General features: G+C 37.0%; 1 protein-coding gene and 1 pseudogene across 2 annotated transcripts in view; both read right to left on the bottom strand.

Moving 5' to 3' along the window:
- The window catches only part of ARAP2 (ArfGAP with RhoGAP domain, ankyrin repeat and PH domain 2), a 188381-nt gene that overhangs the window by 148450 nt on the left and 17220 nt on the right, over window positions 1-22711 (bottom strand). For both annotated transcript variants that reach the window (XM_029947657.1, XM_029947648.1), the window contains exons 6-7: window positions 10955-11024; window positions 3656-3776 (exon numbers count right to left, since the gene is read on the bottom strand). In XM_029947657.1, coding sequence (XP_029803517.1) covers window positions 3656-3776; window positions 10955-11024 — 191 coding nt within the window. The remainder of the gene's footprint in view (window positions 1-3655; window positions 3777-10954; window positions 11025-22711) is intronic.
- LOC115302879 lies at window positions 17199-17306 on the bottom strand (annotated as a pseudogene).

The following is a 22711-nucleotide window of genomic DNA, read 5'->3' as shown; positions in this document are numbered from 1 at the left end:
ACAACAGAGAACTTTTTAAGTTTATTTATTTTGAGAGAGAAAGTGAGAGCAGGGAAGAGACACAAAGAGGGGCAGAGAGAGGGGCAGAGATAGAGAATCCCAAGCAGACTTCACAGGGTCAAAGCAGAGACCAATGTGGGGATCCCAAGAACTGTCAGACTATGACCTGAGTCAAAATTAAGAGTAGGACACTTAACCAACTTAGCCACTCCAGCTGCCCGGACAATGAGGAACTTATAATTCCACTCCAGCCAGTTAATGTTCCATGACTCGCTTCTAAAAACATTGACTATTTCAAGGCAAGTAAGTCTATTTGTCCAAAATAACTAAGGAAAATTTAAGTTTCTTACCCAAAAGTTCATTCATTAATTAATTAGTTAAAATTTTAAAAAAGCTTCGCAGTATCACAGATGCCAGTGAAGGGCTATAAAATGCTATCTGGAAACCGAGTAGAGAGGAAAAACAGCTGCCTGCCTCCCGGGGGTTAGAAGTAGCTTAGGTGGACAGGAGCGTCTGAAAGCCAGCGCTGAAAATAGCCCAGGAACATAAATGATGACCACTCGGAATTCTTAAGCCCTTTCTAAGGATGCAAACTGCTGACTCAAAAGATCACCTTCTTTTTGAAGTAACGCATCTGCATGTGTGACCACAGGTGCCAGGGGAATAGAGACTGGAAAGATTATTAGCAGTTATGACCCTCTGGCCAATTCCAATGGTTCTGCTCCAGGACGAAGGAATCGACTAACATTTCTCTTTTATTTTGAGAAGAGTATTTTTAAAATGCTATTACCTCAATATAATTCACTTTCAACTAAGAGCATAACAATACCACACTAGGAAACGTGGGGGAATTGAAGCCTCTGAAAATGTGTAGGAAAAAGATGATAAACTGTAATCCTATCTAAGCAATGCTGGTGGGCCAATGGAGCAGCTTGGAAACTGTGACACTGGGGACACAAGGGGTAGCGGTTGTATATAATAGGACCTTCAGAACCTCCTCTCCAAAAATCGAGAATTCATTTCTGCTAGGATGTTAAACCATTTCCCCTTTGTGTTCTGAACTTTCATCTTGCTTCTTGATTAGACTGAAGTCAAGTTTCATTTGGCTTAAAGTCCATTAAGTCAAAAATTCATAAGCCCCTAGGGTTGATTTCTCAGTTCCCAGAAAGTAAAAAATAATCAACCATATGTATTGATGAAAGGAGAAAAAAACCAATAAAACATACTTAGTATTTTGTTGAAGGTTCCATACTAAATATATCAACACATATACACTATCTACACACACACACACACACACACACACACACACACACACACCTATGTATATCTATCTTTAAAAATGTCAGTTACTATGTAAAAATGCCTTTCAATGAAAATAACTTACTCAGTAATTCCATTTGGATAGTCTCAAATGGACTACTGGATAGTTTTGTGTTTTTTTACATTTATTTATTCTTGAGAGATAGAGTAAGACAGAGCGTGAGTGGGGAGGGGCAGAGAGAGGAGACACAGAATCTGAAGCAGGTTCCAGGTCCTGAGCAAGTGTTCAGCAGAGAACCCGATGTGGGGCTCGAACCCACAAACCGTGAGATCACGACTTGAGTCAAAGTCAGACACTTAACCGACTGAACCCTCCAGGCACCCCAAAGATAGTCTCAGGTTTTTACTAAAGTTGTATTTTTATGCTTTTAAAACTTAGAGACCTAAGACTTACTTAACAAATAATAATTTACACCAGTTTTAAAGCAATTATTATACTGTTTATATATTATGTGATACATGAATGACACATAAACTACATATCACAGAAGGACTCTGGTTGATTGTAAACATGTAACTTTGAAACGTGTGGGTCGATATATTCTACTTAAATGTGTCTGTTTAACTTTTAACTACAGTAAGTAAATATGGCTAAACAGATTTCCACACAGGTTGGAAGCTTTATTTTAGTATGGTCTATCTTAACATGCAAGCCATGTGGCATATGTGAAATTCATTTTGAGAAGCCAAGGGGAAAGTGATAAGCACCTCAAAAAAACAGACAGTCAGCTTCTGGGCAGAGGAAACCAAAGCATAAGGAAATATCGTCAGAATATCCAGTCAAGAAAAGAATTCTCTTAGGCTTTCCTGGCCACACAGCCTGCAACTTTACTCAGCGCTGCCCGAGGCACAAGAGCAGCCACAGACAATATGTAAATGAATGACAGTGGCTATGATCTAAAGGTTTTATTTACAAAAACAAGCAGTGGCCAGATTCAGGCTATACGCCTTGGTCTGCCAACCGCTTCCAGAGACTACAGCTCTCAGTGGTTTTGTAAATAGCAAGTCAAATAAGAAACACTCTTCCCATTACATATGTGCAATATCTAGCTAGGTAGGTCTCGCAATACAATGCTAAGTGGAAGCGAGGCACTTTGATATTTCTTATTCTATTCCATGTTCGGTTTTTTGTTTTAGAGGGATTGTTTTTTAATGCCATCAGAAACCACCAAGTTAATCTCACAAATGGATAGTGAGTCACTCAAACACAAAGCTGCCTCGGTGTGAACAGCAGCTGCAATTTATGATTTACTGATTATCTCAAGGAATAATGAAAGCTTTCTAGGAATATATAAGATTCATTGAATGTTTCCTATTGCCATGCACTGACATATGTTCTAGAAATCTAGCAGAATAAAAAAGACAAATACTGCCCCAATATAGCTAATATTGTTACCAAGTTTACATAAATGTAAAACGAGATATGTGTAAAATGGGATAATTGTAACACCTACATTCCTCACAGGATCATTGTGAAAAATGAAGCACAGATCTCCACATGTACCAAGTATTTAGTAAGTTCTCCAGATCACCATTATAAAAATAATCAAGTACCAGGAAGTATTTTCAAAATCAACCTGAGCTATAATCGATACTAAAATAAAATCTTTATAATAAGTTAAAATTATAATTCTTTAATGAAGATGGCCTTACCTATATTATTTAAAAGCAATGAGTACGTTACAATATACAGTGATGATATGTTGACAAAGTATACAACAGAGAACTCTTAGGCCTCCGGTTCTCCCTCCTTCCTACCTCCAAAAGTCAGAAAAGATGTAAACGTTTAAAATGACTCCATCCACTACCAACCACATGCCATCTAATTTTCACCATCAACTGACCTACAGCAGATGATGAAAGAATTTAAAAAAATATAAAAGATGCTTCAAAATCTGTATAGGTAGGACATGTGTTAAGTTAAACCTGCCCAAGGAAACTTCCATAAAACTAACCTTTTAGTAGTTAGAAAAAATGCTTTTGCATATCAAATAACTACTCTGCATTATCAAAACAACAGCTAAAACATGGACTCCATAGGAGCAGATTTTTGCCAACTTTTTTTTGTCACTGCCACATATCCAGAATTTAGAGGAATTCTTATCACCTAGCAGATTCTAAGTATTTTCTGCATGCAAGAATAGTGAACAAAAATCAAATGACTTGTCAGCTTGCTTAGAGTATTCAAAAAGATATAAAATGTAAATTATTTAAAAGTAACATATTTAATAATTTCTTGACATTTGCAGCTTAACTGGGTTATCAGTCTTCTGATTGGTCAGATATTAATGTCTTATGAGTGTTTTTACAGCAAATAAAGAAATAATCTTACCTTCTTTTTCTACTCTAAAAACAAAAGTTCTTTGTGTCGTAACAACTTCAAATTTGTTGTCTCCTTGAACGCGTACCGTAGATATAGCAGAAAGGGGAATTATTCCTTTTGAATACTTCTCCTGTGTTCATTAGAGGAAAAAGCACACAAATAAGACAAATTAAAATGTAATTCTCATGACCTAATCAGAAAAAGAATAGTAGTATATTTATAAGGGCTTCTCTTTCATAATTTTAATCTAAATTTTTTAAATGACAATAGTATATACATCCTCATTCACACTTAACATCTCAGAAAGGAAAATATTAAATGGCTCTTTGAAGTGAGATGTCTTTTCAATTTTCTCTTCATCTGGAATTAAAAATAAAAGGCAAAGAATCAAACACAAACAATTGTACTAGACCAGCAATAAACAGTTCCAAAAACCAACTGTATGTTTTTTGAAATAATCTGATCAAAATGATTTTATGGTGTTTGCAGGCATCTGCTGGCCATAATGGGTACTGTAACTAAACTATTTCAAATCTACTGCTATTACATTGCAAACAAGAATGTATCTCAAACCCCAGACTGTTGGATTAAATATATCACTCAATAATTCTAATCATTATCTTCATATCACAACTGAATCACTTTACCTTTAATTCCCTAACAAAAAAGATGAAAGAATTTAAAAAGATGGATATGACTGTTTGCAATTGGCATACACATATTACAACTGTTGCTGTTTGCAACTGGCATGTACGTTTTATTATTTTGCTCAAGGTCATCCTGAAGACTCTTGGTAGCTTTCTCTGTCTTCAATTTTGTGGATCCACCAACATCTTTTGGCATAATGACAACCCCACAATTTCAGCTATTTACTAAGGGTGTAATATTTACTGGACCTTGTGTTGGAAAGAAAATTCCAGGGGCAGCTAAGTGGCTCAGTCGGTTAAGCATCCGACATAGGCTCAAGTCTAATCTCATGGTTCATGAGGTTGAGCCCTGCACTGGGCTCTGTGCTAACAGCTCAGAGCCTGGAGCCTGCTTTGGATTCTGTATCTTCCTTTCTCCCCGCCCCTCCCCTGCTTGCACACTCTCTCACTCTTGCATTCTCTCTCTCTCTCTCTCTCTCTCTGAAAAATAAACATTAAAAAATTAAAAAAAAAAAAGAAAATTCCAAACAGTATTTATATATTCAAGGAGCCTCAAAATGAAAAACCAGCTAATGTAATGACAGAAAAGTTTAAAACTGAGTACAAACCATGGAATATACAAGTATAAAGATGGGACCACTCAATTTTACTTAAAAGAGGTCAGATGTGTTTTCACAGACATAATGATATGAGAGCCTGACTTGAAGAAACCTTAAGTTTCCCAGATAACTGGTTAGAAAGCATTAATAATGGAGGTGTAAGGAAAGAAATGAGCAGAGCCACAGTGTAGAGTCAAAAGAGGTGAAGCTGGAAACATACATCAAAGGACACATTACAGAAGGTCTTAAATATCAGAAGAGTTTGAACACATCCTAATGGGGTTTCTTCTACTATTTCCTTCCACACCATTATTCATGGAACCCTCATTTTTGAGCAGATTCCAAGTATCTGAAGCAACTGGTTAGGGAAAAAAATTTCATTAAACCATTCCATTCAGACTTTGGATCAGGTCATGATCTCATGGTTCCTGAGTTCTATCCCCATTGACAGCTTAGATCCTGGAACCTACCTCAGATTCTGTGTCTCCCTCTCTCTCTCCCTTTCCCCTGCATATGTTCTCTCGCTCTGTTGCACGCGCCCTCTCTCTCTCTCTCTCTCAAAAACAAATAAACATTAAAAAAAATTTAAAGGGGCGCCTAGGTGGTTCAGTTGGTTAATGGTCCAACTGCGTCTCAGGTCATGATCTAGCAGTTCATGAGTTCAAGCACCACATTGGGCTCTTGTGCTGACAGCTTGGAGCCTGGAGCCTGCTTCAGATTCTGCCTGCCTGCCTCCCTCTCTCTCTCTCTCTCTCTCTCTCTCTCTCTCTCTCTCTCTCTCTCCCCCTCCCCCCCACCCTCCCCCTCTCTCTCAACAATAAACACTATTTTTTTCTTTTTAATTTAAACCATTCCACACAGAGAACAAGTCATATTCCTCTCAGAGGTAAACGGCTGCCATGCATATCAGAGAGGTAAGGGACAGTCACCATCAGCAACATGGTGTTCTACTGGGAGGCTAACCTCTGCCAGTTGAGAAGACACACTATACGACCAAGGCATTTCCCCCTTACCACTTTGTCGGTTTCTCCTCTTCCAATGCCTCTGCTCCAATCTGCCATCCCTGACTATATGTATGCACCAAAACCCTATGCATTCTTCAATACCATTTAAAATGCCAATGCCACAAAAAGCTTTCCTGCATCCCCTCACAAAGCCAAAAATGATAGTATATTTGAACTATAACCGAAGATGAGGAGCAGGCAACCTCACAGAAAAAGGAGAAGGATGTCAAAAAGTACAAGGTAGCTTTTCTTGTTTTCCTTTTGTTTGTTTGGTTTTCTTTATTTTCTCTAACAACAACAAAAAAAATCCCTTCTGGGGCGCCTGGATGGCTCAGTCAGTTAAGCATCCTACTTCAGCTCAGGTCATGATCTCACGGTTCGTGGGCTAGAGCCCCCCATCAGGCTTCTCAACTGGAGTCTGCTTCGGACTCTGTATCTCCTTCTCTCTCTGCCCCTCCTCTACTCCTGTGCTGCTTCTGTCTCAATAATAAATAAACATCTTTTAAAAATCCCTTCTTACTATTTCAACTACCAACTTTATGAGGAAAATTCTCATATCTGTTCAGTCAACTCCAGCCCCATATTTCAAGTCATTAATTGTACATAGAACTATCCCATAAGTGCCTCAAACTTTAAATCATCTCCTGAAAATATACCCTTCCCCCCATAACCTGTTCATTAAATATTACTCTTCTAGTCGGTCTTCAATAGTCTTTGTGCCGATCCTTTGCACCCACATCACTCGGGAGCCCCCTACAGTGACATGCCAACTCCCTCCCTTCTACTCTCGGACTCTCTCCAGTCACGAGTCTTCTTTACGGTTCTAACATCCCATGTTTCTGCCAACACAGTGCCTTTGCTTATTACTCTGTTCTTTAAGGAATGTTGTCCACATCCAGCTTCACATAGTTACACCCTCTACATCCTTCACATTTCAGCACAGATGCTCCAGAAATGTTTTCTGACCAGCCTCTTCTCACCTGGCAGATAACTTTAAGCTAACAGCAACCTGCATTGTTCCTTTATAGCAATTACTAACTACAACTCAAATGGTGATTTTTGTATTTACCGTGTGATCACTTCATTAATACAGTCTCCCCAAAGAGACCGTGGGTCATATGTCTATTTTCCTCATGCCTTTCACAAAATCAGCACTGTAGAAGTATTTTCTCAATGAATGAATTCTATGTCCAATCAATCACAATCATATCAAACTCAGACAGCTCATTTTTAATATTTTTTTAAATTCATTTTCACACTTCCACTGGCCTACGCAGCCCGCACTGATAAATTAATGTCTGATTTACTGCATACTCCCCTGATTTGCCTCCCTATTTTCAGCTTCTTTTACTTCTCATCTTTTTTGCATATTTTTGTGCAAATGTCATAGTTGGAATATATTTTAAAAAGCTTCATTGAGGGGGATAAAAACATGGATCTTGAAGATTGCACAGGATTTTGATGGATGGCAATGGCTCAGAAGGTTCAGATGAAAGAGCAAAAACATGCAGGTGAAAATACAGAAAAAAGAAATGCACGACTGACTGGCTTAAAGGAAACCCAATAAATGCAGGTGGATTACAATGGCAGTACTAGGCAATACGGAACCACCTAGTGCTATGGGAATAAGAAAAGTGGGAAAATGTCTCCCCCGTGTCATAGAACCTCAAATGTGGGAAACAGCAGTGTACCTTTGGGGACAGTTCAAGGGCCTCTCTGGCTATAAATCTATAGTGGCAGAGAGCAGACTGAAAAATCTAGAAAGTCCAAAAACATTTACACTCCATCTCTAAGGTGATTCATCTTCAACTCTTACTTCGCTTAAAAGTTACAGAAGCTTATAAAAATATATCTCCACTGAGATAATTAACCATTTGTTGAATTAAAATGTTATCATCAAAAAGCTTTTCCTTCCTCTAAATCTGCTTGAAGAGATCAAAAAACAGTTCCTTCAAAAAAGTAACCCACCCACATGCCCATAATAATGTCATATTTAATAGGTAAGTACTTTGTAAGAGGAACAGAAAAATAAATAAATTCCCCAGGAGTGATCAAAATGTACTCAACAAGCTAATTATTATGTCACTTTAACCTCAGGAAGTTACAGTTTCTCAGCTCATTTATAATCTATTATGAGATCCCAAGAAATCCCATAATTTTTAATACTATATAGAGTTGTTCTTACATTTCACTTCTAACAAGACATGATAAAGACAATATAGAGGAGAAAAAAGACAACAGGCTTAGGATGATTGTTTTTCAGAGTGTAAAATTTTCCTTAAGGACAGAAATTGTAAAGCATCCTTTGAGCCTGTAACACACAGATATCAAGGTCAAGTTTGTCATTTATCTACTACCACTTTCAGACAATGAAACGACCATAGGGCAATTCTACCCACAGCTGAGTGAGAATGGGGGTGAGTCAGATTTCTTGGCAGGTGACAAGATATCAGGACTGTTGGGATGATGCCATTTTCAGCAATACAATGAAAAAGTTCTTGCAGAGACGTGACTGGGCAGCACTGACAAAAGTGAAAGAAAACCAGGGAAATACACAGGTCTGCTAAACCACACACTCCTCAGGTGCACCTTTGAAGCACTGAAAAGCCTAACTACTGGGTGCACGTGACCACTAAAACGAAACACACATCTCAGACAGTAGCGATGGCCACTGTGCCTTCTGTGCACTGGCCTTAAAACACCCTCTTCCCAGTCCTCCATCCAATCCAATCCACTCTTCTGCAAGAGGGTCACAACAGAAACTGTCTCCCGTTAGGAAACATTCCGATGTTGTTATTTTTTTGCCAAGATGAAACCAATCATCTGGATAGTAAAAGAATGAAATGCCAGAGAAACAATGATTCAAATTTTTTTAAATTATTAAGTTAAAGAACTTGTAACCATTCATTTTAACATGAACTTTTCATCACAATTTCAAACAAAAGGTTGCATTATTTCACTGTATCAATATACAAAAATGTGACAGGCACTGTCCCCTCACTGCAGTTGAAATGAGCTTTAAAAAAATTTTTTTAATGTTTATTATTTTTTGAAAGAGAGAGAGAAAGAAAGACAGACAAAGCACAAACAGGGGAGGGACAGAAAGAAAAGGAGACACAGAATCGGAAGCAGGCTCCAGGCTCTGAGCTGTCAGCAAAGAGCCAGACGTGGGGTTCAAACTCACGAACCATGACATCATGACCTGAGTCGAAGTCTGATACTTAATCAACTGACCCACAAAGGCACCCCGAAATGAGCTTTTAAAGGACAAACAGAATGAGTCCAGTTGGACACAGATACTCGAAATTCTCTCTCCCAAATGGACATAATGATACCACCACCAATAGAGCCTCATGCCCTGGTAGCCTGTCTCCTCCTGAATAGTCTTCCCCTCACTTCGATCAGACCAGAAAACAGCTCAGCTGCTGAAAAAGACTAGAGGTCAGATTCCAGCAGACACAGAGACCCCATTGTACCCACCGCTGGCACAGAAACTGTCTCAATGTTCAAATGTACAAGCAAAGGAAAAACACTAACTGAGGCAAAGTAACAGCTTTCAAAAAATATTTATCCCACCATCTTACAAACCTAAAAGAGGTGTGTTTAGGGGCACCTGAGTGGTTCAGTTGGTTCGTGGGACCAAGCCCCACATGGGCCCTACATTAACAGCATGGAGCCTGCTTGGAATTCTCTCTCTGTCCCTCCCCTGCTTGTGCACACTCTCCTTCTCTCAAAATAAATAAATAAACATTTTTTTTAAAGTGTACTTAAATTTATTTGATGCTTTACTTGGATCACTGCAAAGTTTAACCAAATAATACTTCTCTAAGCTTTCTATTGTTCTTAATATTGTAGCAAGTAAGTGTACACTACTTTCTCTCTAAAAGCAAATTCTCTTTTGCCCTGTAGCACTGAAGAATCAATATATACAAGGGAGTTTAAGTTCCTATTCAAGCCACAAATATCACAATAGGAAGTGAAAAATCTCCTTATGAGAAAATAATGTTAAATTATAAGCTATAAAAAAGAAAATGCACTTAAATATTAAATGAGTATGTTAAGGGAATATATATAGTTAAAACTATAAAATTACCTGATATTTATTAACTAAAAATATGATATATTTACATTCCCACTTTTCATTAAGAAAACCATCAGAGAGGTTGAAAGATTACTACAATGGACATGTGTATTGCCTCCATCCAGATTTGACAACTGTTAACATCTTCAGTTTTTGTTTTACCTAACTGTGTGTCTGTGCAAATATATGTATTTGTAAATATAAATATAAATATGTAGATAAGTAACATCTGAAAAACATGTGCAGATATGACATGTCAAATATTTCAGCCTACATCTCCTAAAAATACAGGAGTGTCTCCTACCTAATGAAGACATGGTCAAAACAGTATCATGTGGTTAAGACTCACCTGCCTGAAGACTACACTGTGACCACTTTCACATCAAGATACTCAGTGAGCTCTAACCCCCAAAGAACCTTCTCAGCTTCATCTCCCGGAAGTCTCTTTCATATTCTCTATTTTCTAATCAGGAAATTGATTTCCCACCTGGACCTGTTACTGTTCTCTAAATAGGCATGTTCTGTTCTCTCTAGTCTCAATGTACAAATGTTCCTCTTTTGTCAAGATTCATGGCAAATGAAATCTCATATATAAGAAGCCTTCTTTGGTTCTTCCATATCCTTTCAGAGTACAAAATAACCTCTCTTTGTGCTGCCATTTCCTAGTTGTAGTATCCTTTTGTAAACATTCCTTATGCTCTCTAGGAGAAAGACCATTTCTTATCCATTCTTAGGTCATTCACAATTCCTACAATTGTAGAAGATACTCCATAAATAATTGTTGGATGTATACTCTTTTAATCAAAACTGTATGTGTCAAGGAAAAGTTAAACTATGAAAAGAGTGTTTCATCCTGGGTAAACTCCTTTCATTTTGACAATTCAACTCCTGTTCTTAAAAATCAAATTGCTTGCTTATTAGTATACTGAAATACACCTTATATAAGACAATCTTTGAGAAGCATAAAAAGTACTTACCTTTTCATTATTGTAGTAAGAAATGCTAAAGCCATCAAATTTCACCCATCTCTTCTGAAACATGCGTTTTCTGTAAGATATATGAAATTGTTATCTGACATTCAAGTATCATGAATTTGGCTTTTAAATACATTTGAAATGTAACTGTGTTTAGTATATTCCTATTTGTTTTTAATCAGTGTAGAAAACATTAGGCTATGACAATTTACAGTTGTGGCAATGGTATGTAGCTAATGATACATAAATGGCACTTTCTAATCAGTTAACATAGGTATTTAAAACAATGGTACCATTGGTACTGGCACAAAAACAGACACAGATCAAAGGAACAGGAGATCCCAGAAATAAACCCTCATTTATATGGTCAATTATTCTACCACAAAGGCGGCAAGAATATACAATGGAATAAAGACGGTCTCTTCAATAAATGGTGCTGGGAAAAATGGACAGCTATATGCAAAAGAACGATAGTAGACCACTTTCTTGCACCATATATAAAAATAAACTCAAAATGGATAAAATACCTAAATATGAGATCTGAAACCATAAAAATCCTAGAAGAGAACATAGGTAGTACTTTCTCTAACATCAGCTATAGCAACATTTTTTGAGGTATGTCTCCTAAGGCAAGGGAAACAATAGCAAAAATAAACTATTGGGACTCCATCAAAATAAAAAGCTTTGCACACTGAAGGAAACTATCAACAAAAAGAATCTACTGAATGAGAGAAGATATTTGAAAATGACACATCTGTTAAGGACTTAACATTCAAAATATACAAACAACTTACACGACTCAACACCAAAAAAGCAAAGAATTCAATTAAAAAATGGGTAGAGGACCTGAATAGACATTTTTACAAACAAGATATTCAGATGCCCAAGAGACACAAGAAAAGATGCTCAACATCACTAAGCATCAGGGAAATGCAAATCAAAACTGCAAATAGATATTGCCTTACAGAATGGCTAGAATCAAAGTGACAAGAAATAACACATGCTGAAGATGTGGAGAAAAAGGGACCCTCATGTACTGTTGGTGGAAATGTAAATTGGTACAACCAAATTTGGCAAAACAGTATGGGGTTTCCTCAGAAAATTAGAAATACGATATGACTGAATAAGTCCACTACAGAGTATTTATCAAACACAAAAAATAAACAACAACAAAAACAACAAGAGGATTTTGGAAAAATATATGCACCGCATGTTCACTGCAGCATTATTTACAATAGCCAAGATATGGAAGCAACCCAAGTGTCCATCCATAGATGAATGGATAAAGAATATAATGCAGCCATTAAAAAAGGAAGAGATCTTGCCAATTGTGACAACATGGATGGACCTAGAGAATGTTATGCTAAGTAAAGTAAGTCAAACTGAGAAAGACAAATACCTTACAATCTCACTCATATGTGGAATCTAAAAAACAAAACAAATGAATAAACAAAAAGAAGAATCAAATCTATAGACATTTGATGGTTGCCAGAGGGTAGAGGGGTAGGAGGATTGGTAAAATGGGTGAAGGGGAGTAGGAGAGCCAAGCTCCCCAGTTGTAGAATGAATGGGTCACGAGAACAGAAGATAAAGCATAGGGAATATAGTCAATGATACTATCATAGTGTTGTATGGTGACAGATGGTAGCTACACCTGTGCTGAGCATAACTTATAGAGATGCTGAATCACTATACTGTACATCTAGAACCAAGGTAACATTATATATCAAATACATTCAAGTACAAAATTTAAAGATAAAACAATGATATTGTTTCCAATATTAATATCCACATCTATAAGGTTGAGTGGAAAACAAAGTGTAGTCAAAAATACTATCTTTACACCCATTTCCTAAAGACAATATAGGGGCACCCGGCTGGCTCAGTTGGTAAAGCATGTGACTCTTAATCTCAGGGTCATGAATTCTAGCCCCTACTGGGGGTAGAGTTTACTTAAAAATTAATAGTTAAAAAAAGATAATATAAGTTTTCATCCTTCATTAAGCTTATAGCATTTATCTTATTTTACCTTAACTTTTGCTTTGGAGCATTTAGCAATATTTTGCTAAAATAACAAAGTTTTGTCAACTGAATTCATAGAGATAAATTACTTAATTTTCATCAAATGAGCTGAAAAAAGCCTTGTATACAAAATCCTTTACAATCATCCAAAATTCACTAAAATGTTAACATTTTTCAAAAAAATCAGATGAAAGACAAATGCTGTGTAAAATGATCACTGAAAATGATAAACAAAGTAAATAATGTAATCACGTTTCCTATTTAGATTGAAAAGAAAAAAAACCTTTTCTGACTATTTAAGGGAAAAATGAAGAACCAATTCCCACATGGGCTTTTTATTTTGTTTTGTCTGTTTCAGAACCCTTCCCTGAGGTGAGACAATCCTATTTTCTAAGTGTCTTTTCTCTACTTGACACAATATATTTTTCGCTTTGAACACAGATCACATATATGAAACTAATTTCCTGTTTAAATAAAGTCATTTCTAAACAAATATATAAATAACAATCATGTCTACCTTTTCCTTTTGTAGTTTTCTAACATTCTTATGAAAAGGGGCTGCTATCACATTCTGTGATTTTCATAAGATTTACAGATAGAAAAAAACTTCTAGAAGTTTGGGACCTTGTCTTCCCAGCTGTTGTCTGAGCACCAAACATGTATCACTCAAGTGAAATACAGTGAGCCTCCCACACTGATCTATTCTGCTTCACATAAAATCAGAGCAAACCTGATCAAATGGAGAGAAAAGTTTCAAAGTTCATCAGTGCAGACATTTTCACATATAAGCATCTGAATTAGTTATGAAGTAAAATAAAGATTCTGAAATCATAAGCACAACTAACTACTCAGCTCTTTTTTCATCATCTTTCTTTTTAATGTCCCTTGGTCTGTGTTTTCTTAACACTGAAACATCCAATAATCAGCTGATTTTTAAAACCCAAGGGACTTTTAAGTTCTCAGCCTTAAAAGGTAAAGAAATATTCACCACAATAATTATATATCGAACAAATTAAACATTTGGCTGTCATGGCACATTGATCTCTGTCATACTTGAAGTCAGGTAAATAAAGATCTTCCCACACAGTGTCAGCAATAATTCTGTAAATCAAGCTTTTATTGTGAGCTCTAAATACCTTGCATTGTGAATGGTGGTAAGCTAGAGCTCAACAGTACATATCATCTTTCAGTTCAGAATAAAAATAATCAACATCTGTAGGGAGATCTTTTACCCGACTATTCCCTTTGCTAACAACTTCTCTTTCAGAGATTCCCCCCATACTACCTACACAAATATTCCTCCCCTGATGAGAGAATCCAAAGCAGATGACAAAGTTATCCTCTCTCAAAGCACCCTTTCCTCCTAACAATGAACACAATCTCTAGTTGTACGTACAGATATTTGTTTACTTGCTCAAACTATCTCCTACAACACACCTTACACTTTACAGGAACAAAGTCCAAGAGTATTTCATCCTTTACTACATTATCAACAACTACACAGAGACAAGTAGGAGACTAAAAAAAGGAATCTGTCAAATGAATGAGTGACATGATTAAGCACAGTCCCTTTAGGAAGATGACAAACCTCAGTGACTAGCACTCAAATAATCAGCACCTTAAAAAAAAAAAAGGCTGGCAGAAAACAGGAAAACTTCTGAAAATTCAAAGTTTCAAAACCTGCCAATGCACAGAGTGAAAAAAGTTTAGAGCCTACTTTAATATGTTTTACTTAAGACTGTTAACTGCAGCTACTTGGACTCCTAAAGCTTTCTTAGAATTCTATCACCAATGTGATAGACAGTTTGGGGTCTGAGGCATTATCCAGGAGTATAACATTTGTATCCACAGAAAAATGAGAAGAGAAAGACACAGAGCAGACAGCCTGAGGATCAAAGATACCACCATCTGACCACATCTCTCAGGCACTGAGGACCGAGTTCACACTCTATCCTTGGCTCCCTGAACAAAGCCTCAACCCAAACCTCAGCCAATAGGACTTACTAGTTTCTGAGGTATTTTCCCAATCACTTAATTTTTGCAACTACCAGTAACTATTAGATGCATTCAGGCATCTTAAATCAATTATTTTTAAAGATTATTAACTCCCCCTAATAATCCTATGGAGGGACATATAAACAGGACAAGTCCCAGCCCACAGGGGAATGGAGTGAGAAGCCACATGGTGTAGCAGCTGAGGAAACAACCATTCTGTAGTTGGAGAGAGCTACTGTGCAAGTCTACTAATGGCCCTCTCCTTCGGCCGTATTGGTTCATGCTGGCAGCCATCAAATCTGTGGGTACCTACCCAGTGGACACGATGCTACAGCCATTTACTTCCTATCTCTAGACTCGTTCTTGCCTCCGCCTTCTCAGATGCTATTTTCTCCGCGTAGAATGCTCCTGGCCTGTTCTTAACACGGTCAGCTCCTTATCCCTGAAACCTTGGCTTAAAAGTATCCCCTCCAAGTAGCCACCCTGACTACCATGTAAATCCTACACATCTCATTGGTCTCCTGTTCCATTTCTTCACTCAAAGACACCTAGCAGCTTCTGGAATTACTTACTTGCTTTGCTTCACCCATCTCCCATGCTAGAAATTGAGATACCTGAGTGGAGAAAGCGTTTCTGTTTTGTTTATCAATATAAAACCAGCAACTGTCACAGTTCCTAGCAATAAAATGTACTTAATAAATATTTAATGAACAAAGGAACACATTTTTCACTGAAAAATGCTTACTCAATCCGCATTATATATATAAGATAAACACCACTAAAACATTTTACCCTTAATTTCACGTTTTGCTTTTTTCAAATACTGAAGATCAGATTTTTTTAATATGACAAAATAAAAGCTTTGTAAAATATTTTGTTATTATAGAAAAGTTAGAGTCTACAGAAAGCTCACCATTCATTTCCATGAAATTCATGGAAAATTCATCATTAATATCCATGTAATTTAAAAATTCTTTTTATGTTTAAACACTTAACATATATTTTGTAAAATGATGCATTTGACATGTTCTTATTTAAAAATACAAATCAATACAAAATACTTCCAGAACTAAATTTATATAAATACCATTTAATCTCTTTTGCTAATTAAACACATCAATACTGAATTAGCTATTTTTTGCATGTAAATTCAATACTGAATTCTAATAACTGGTAGTTAAAGATAAGAACTTACATTTATATCCTTTCTCACATTATTATTCTATCTAGCAAATGAAAACTCAGATTTAATGTTGGTAAACCCTACAAATTAATTAAAATTTCAATGAAATAACAAGGAGAACTTAAGGTATTTCTAAATGTCAACATGCCATTTTAAAATAAATATCAATACTAAAATTTTAAGATCTTCTCTGTGCAAGGATTATATATTTCTCTCACATTTTTATAAAAGGTTATTAGACATGAATCAGCTAATTCCACTGGAATTACCTATAAGCGATTTTTAAACCATCCAGTAAGAATTTATTTGGCATAATAATCCTCATAATAAAAACAGTAAAAAGTATGTTGTGCTTTGCTCTAGGCCCTGCTGCAGGGCAAAAACAAATACTAATTCATTAAATCCTCCAAGCAACCACATGAGGTACAATTATTCCCATTTTACGGATGAAGGTACACAGGCACCAGTAAGTTAAAGAACTTGTCCCACAACTAGTAAGGAGCGTATCTGTGAGTCAGATCCAGGCAATCTGGTCCCAAAGTCTGTGCTCTCAACCACTACGCAAAACAGACTCTAGTATGTTTTATAGAAGGCATCCTGGACATCCCTTCAGGCAGCAGTATTTGACCTCTACCCATTTTATATGTGAGTTCAATTTGCAAAGTGCGTCAGAATTCCTTCAGGAAAAAGCGTGGAACAGACGTGAAACAAACATATTAGCCCAGGTTTTTTCCTATTTTGTTTTTAGGGTTCTGAAGGAAAGTTCTTTAAGAAGCTTTTTTAGAATAATTTATAAGGCTTGTGCCACGTTCCTGAATGAATTTCTATAAACTCCTCTTTAGCTCTGGGAGGGCAGCTGGTGTGAAGTTTCAACTGCAATCGTAAACAGCCTTGCCACCTGGTGTCCATTTTTGTTGTCTCAAAACTATGTATCTTAAAAAAATTTTTTTAACAACAGTGCACATATAAATAATTAAATCTGTATTTATGAAGTACCCACAGAGGTATTCCTGTTTTAATTTCACTCCCAAGTGCCAACAGTGTTGTGGAGATTTTTTGTTTGTTTTTAAAAAGATATAATATTTTACCTTAAAAAAATCCCCAAATCAAATAAATATGCTACACTTGATCTTAGCCAAAAGGCTGAGAAGCGATTCAAATAATATGCGAACCAATGATATTAATGTAAGGTGGCAAAGGCTACCAAACTGTCATTAAAAAAGACACAAGTGAAATGAGCCTCAAAGGCACTGAGTCAAATTTATGGCTTTTATTAATCATGGTATTTAAATCATCACAAACATACTTTCTCAATTATTCTAAACAGTATATAATGAAAAGGACAGCAATGTGGTGTTCCAGATTCATCTACCTTGTTTACATAATCCTGAAGAATTATATGCAAATTTTGTCTTATTTGCTACTCTAACCATAACCAGCCTCAATATTTTAGTACTACGATTTCCAAAAGTCTAGATTTTTATCTAATTACTCATGTTTTACTTTAGCTAAGTTCTTATTTTACCTACTCGTAAGTATGAGGCTTGTAAATGATGCAGTATTAGTTATGAAGTATTTTATAAATAGATGAAAAAATTATTGTAATATTTCTATAAAATGCCAGCACTATCACTTCTCAGCCTTTTGGCTAAGACCAAGTGTAAAATGCCATCACTTTTCTATTCTAAAATACAATTCTTCACATTTAAGCAAACCAAAATGATAGTTTCCAAGACTATGTGAACTAAAAGGAGTTAGGGCCAAAAAAATCAAAAACAAAGCAAAATTCTCTAACACCCCACCTTCTATCTCTGCTACTGAACTCCTTTAATAAGAAAAAAAACAAATGTTATTTTAATGTAAAATTCTAGGTGCTAAAAAAGCTTTCAGAAATCAATAATAAAGCATTAATATTAATGTATCACCACCAATTTTTAAATATTCACAAAGAACTTAGTGCTTACTTGACATGGTATATGAAAAGCTATGTTAAATGATTCACAACTATTTTATGGAGTCATATCCTGTAAACACACACACACACACACACACACACACACACACACACAGGAAACCAGATTCTAGTTAAGATGATCAGTTAAAAGCTTGCATTTACCTCTACTCCTCCCAAAGTTGTTTTGAAGGGTTAAAAAAACAAAAATAAATAAAAACCTACAAACCTACTAAAAATGACCAGAGAAGTAGATGACAGGAACAATATTCAGAAACCTTAAGGAAGGAGAGGGGCTGCCTTAGGAAGTTCCAGAGAGCTGATTGCTAAGCCTGCAACAGATCAGACTGAGAGGAAAACCAATTTACCCACAAAATCTCAGGAAGTCTCAGGCGATGGAAGACATCAAGTCAGTCTGGAAGTGACTATGAGAGTGAGGGGGGTGCCAAAAATACGATTTACTGAAAAGCAATTTACGAGATAAACTTGTACCCCTCATCACTCCATACCAGAATCCTCCCTCTCTTCCCACTGCTGGAAAAATGCCCCTCCTCCTGCTCAACAGAATACCAGAGTTTCCTTCACCGCAGAAGAGGACATGGGAGAGGGTCTCTGGACTGGGACATACATGACTGAAGTTGGGGGGGGATAGTCAAAACAGAAGAATTAAACAAAATCCATGTCATAGATACTTATACTCAAAGTCCACTTTCCCAACTAAACTCCCAAAAAGCTGTTTACCAGTCTTATCACCCTAAAAAAAAAAAGGATTCTTTTGAAAGATAGTGGCATGAGGAGTCACCAGGGAAACATGTTAAGAAAAGTCCAGCAAGATCATTTTAGAAGAAATGAGTAACAGGATTCATGAGAACCTGTTTCAAGCAGGTTTGCAGGATCTCATTTTAAAAATGAAACATCTATGGGCGCCTGGGTGGCTCAGTACGTTAAAAATGAAACATCTATGGGCGCCAGGGTGGCTCAGTCAATTAAGCATCAACTTCAGCTCAGGTCATGATCTCACAGTTCACGAGTTCAAGCCCCACATTGGGCTCTGTGCTGACATCCCAGAGTCTGGAGCCTGCTTCAGATTCTATGTCTCCCTCTCTCCCAGCCTCTTCCCTATACTGCATGCACTCTAGTGTGCTCTCCATTAAAAATTATTCTTTAATTAAAAAAAAAAAGAAACTTTTGAGGAAAACATCTCTAAGGTAAAAGATGAGGAATGACCCCCCCCAAAAAAAGAGAAATAAAAGAAACAGACTGAACAGGGGGGAAAAAAAAGCTTCAAAAAACATATTAAGATCTTCAGAGATAAAAGAAAATATTGTGTGCATGAACAGTAACAGTAAGCTATAAAAACAAGTTACAGAAAGTGCTTTTCATATTATATATAGGATAACAAAATCAAAAGTGAGTTAGAAAATAACAATTGAAGAAACTTCCCAGAAATGAAACATGGAAAAGCTACATTGTTTTCAACATTTCCATGTGGGAGGTCCAACACCAAAGTACCAAGAAGTTAAGAAAAAAGACTAATTAACAAAGAAATAAAATAAGAAAATTTCCCAGAACTAAAAAAATAGTCTACATATAAAGGATAAAGAATCAGATTTCTCAATACCAGTTCTATAATACCAGAGATCTAGAAGACTGCGGATTGCTAATCTGGAGGGAGTATTCTTTCTCATCAAGACTTCTGAGCCATGGGGCACCTGGATGGCTCAGTCAGTTAAGCATCTGACTTCAGCTCATCATATATCACAGTTTGTGGGTTCAAGCCCCACGTCAGGCTCTGTGCTGGCAGCTCAGAGCCTGGTGCCTGCTTCAGATTCTGTGTCTCCCTCTCCCTGCCCCTCCTCCACTCATGCTTTGTCTCTCTCACAAAAACAAATAAACATTAAAAAATTAAAAAATAAAAGACTTCTGAGCCATGATAAATTATCAGTAAGCATTAGCAAACAAAATAACACTTTGAAAAATCAAAAATTGCCCCTCCTATCCACTGTTCCTGAGGAAGCTCTAAGGAGCATGGGTGGGTAATGTTGGTGGTAAGACCAGGACAGGAGATTGAGGGAAGACAAAAACACCAGGCACAGAGAATCCCTAAGGCAATAATGAAAGGGATCACAGAACTAAAGGGCTGCGAGTGCAGCGGGCCTGGAGAACCACCAGCCCAAATGACCCAAGATTCCTTAGGAAGCTGTGAGATGATCAAATTGATATGTATTTAAGAATTCTGAGATGAATGAGTGATAACATAAAAAAAATAGTAAAAAAGTCAAGAGTTTTAAATTCCAAGGAAAACTAAAGATCACAAATGAAAGAAAAATTAATCCTATGCTAGAGCTCACAAAGGAACAGCATTGATAGTCACAAGAGTATAAAACTAAATACAGATATAATCTAAATATTTATACAATTGTATTCAAAGGATGATAGACAGGAACTGTGTCTTTGCCAGAGGGGCAGGGGGCAGCAATAAAAATGTATAAACATTAAGGGCGCCTGGGTGGCTCAGTCAGGGCGCCTGACTTCAGCTCAGGTCATGATCTTGCAGTCTCTGAATTCAATCCCCGCACTGGGCTGTGTGCTGATGGAGCAGAGCCCACTTTAGATCATCTGTACCCCCATCTATTTACCCTCACCTCACCACACGTGTGTGTATATGTGTGCCTGCTCTCTCAAAAATAAACATTAAATTATCCTGAATAAACATTATATTCTATGGTAGTACCTCAAGAGATAATCCCTAACACTGAAAAGTAAGAAAAAAAATAGCATAAAAATGGTATTAAGATAGGGGCACCTGGCTAGCTCAGTCTGTAGAGCATGCAACTTGATCTCAGGGTCATGAGGTCAAGCCCCACACTGAGCATGGAAATAACTTTAAAACAATTGTAAAAAAATATTTTTTTAATATTATTAAGAAATATAAAGTAAATACCAAAAGAAACTACAAAAAGGGTTGAAAGTGGCAGTCTCTTGTGATGATGTGGGAGGGAGGAAAGTTGCTATGTGTTTTTTTTAACAAGCCACGTAGAACTTTCTGACACTTTAAACCACATGCTTTTATAATCACCAAAAACTTTATATTAAAAGTTTAATGTGGGGGCACCTCAGTGGCTCAGTGGGCTGAGGATCCGACTTCGGCTCTGGTCATGATCTCAGTTTGTGGGTTCCAACCTCGTGTCTGGGCCTATGCAGATAGTTCAAAGCCTGGAGCCTGCTTCAGACTCTGTTTTTCCCTCTCTCTCTGTCCCTCTCCAGGCTCACTCGTGCGTGCTCTCTCTCTCTCTCTCTCTCACAATAAACATTAAAAATATTTTGTTTTAAAAGTTTAATGTGAACACATGGTTTCCTTACATTCTATTTTCCAAGGTAAAAACTGACTAGAATTCACTTTCACTAACATTATCAGAGGTCTAAAATAAAGTGGTGCTCTTCTGAAGGGAAAGGAAACTATGATTTATTGAACCCCAATTGTCAGGCCCAATGTTACCTACTTTTCCAACTTGATCCCATAGAGACAGTCTTGACCTTACACTTTCATGTTTGGGAAATGGAGGTTCTGAGACATTGAGTCACACAGCAAATGAACAACAGAGAGCTTACAACTCCAATTTCATTCTAATTCCAACACCCTCACACACTTCTCTGCCACTAGATGGACTAAAAGAAATTAGTCATGTTATTTAATAAATACTAAAACTCAAAAGTTGTTCCTTGAAACTACAAATAAAATATTGAGGCTTTTTATTTGCTTGACGCTTTCTTTACAAACGAAGTATGATTTGAGAAATGGCCAACTAGATACTTTTTATCAAAGATTTAAAAAGTTCAATAGGGTGGTTGGTATATAACATCCTGGTCTGATAAAGACTTGTCAACTTTCTACTACATTTGCTTTTCACTGAAAGGCCAACCAGAGGTCAGCATTCCCAGGAAATTTGAGGCACACCCACACTTGTGTACCAGGGACCAGGGTGAGGAATTGCTCCACTAAAGTAGCCTTGGACACACTGGCCACACACTGGGTATTGATCACTGACAAAGGCACCAACAGTAATAAGCTCGGATCTCCCACCAAGTCCTAGACTGCTGGCTTCTGGGGGATCTGCCTCCAACTACTGTCTGGGCTTTGATCTTTTCTAGGTCTTGACCATTGGCTTTTTCATTTTCCTCAGTTCTCTGTTCCAACTGGACATGCCATCCACTGGTAGTTTCTACCTGCTGGTTCGAGAGGCCAACCTCCCATCTTCCATAAAACAACCCAGCTAACCCCAGCTATCCATCCCATAGACTTTAGTACCCCCAGATCCCACCTACGTTGGTGCCTTTTCACTTGCTCTAGCCAGAAAAGTATTTCTTCTACAAATGCTAGCAAAAATCTTCTCTATTTTCCAAAGGCCAACTGAACTGCTACGTCTTATTCCTAGAAGATCTTTGAAGAAATGTTTTCTCTCAACTCCTCAGTAACCTCACAATTCTGTACTCTGAAGACCGTTCTGTATCAATTATACTTGGCATTTTGGTTTTATTTTTATTTGCTTCCTTTTTTCTGCTCCAAATGAAAGACACAAAGAAGACAGGAACACATACATCTTGGGTG

The sequence above is a fragment of the Suricata suricatta genome, chromosome 1, assembly GCF_006229205.1.
Source record: "Suricata suricatta isolate VVHF042 chromosome 1, meerkat_22Aug2017_6uvM2_HiC, whole genome shotgun sequence".
Taxonomy (NCBI): domain Eukaryota; kingdom Metazoa; phylum Chordata; class Mammalia; order Carnivora; family Herpestidae; genus Suricata; species Suricata suricatta.
The sequence above is the reverse complement of the archived record's forward strand: the minus strand, read 5'-3'. Positions and strand labels throughout refer to the sequence as shown.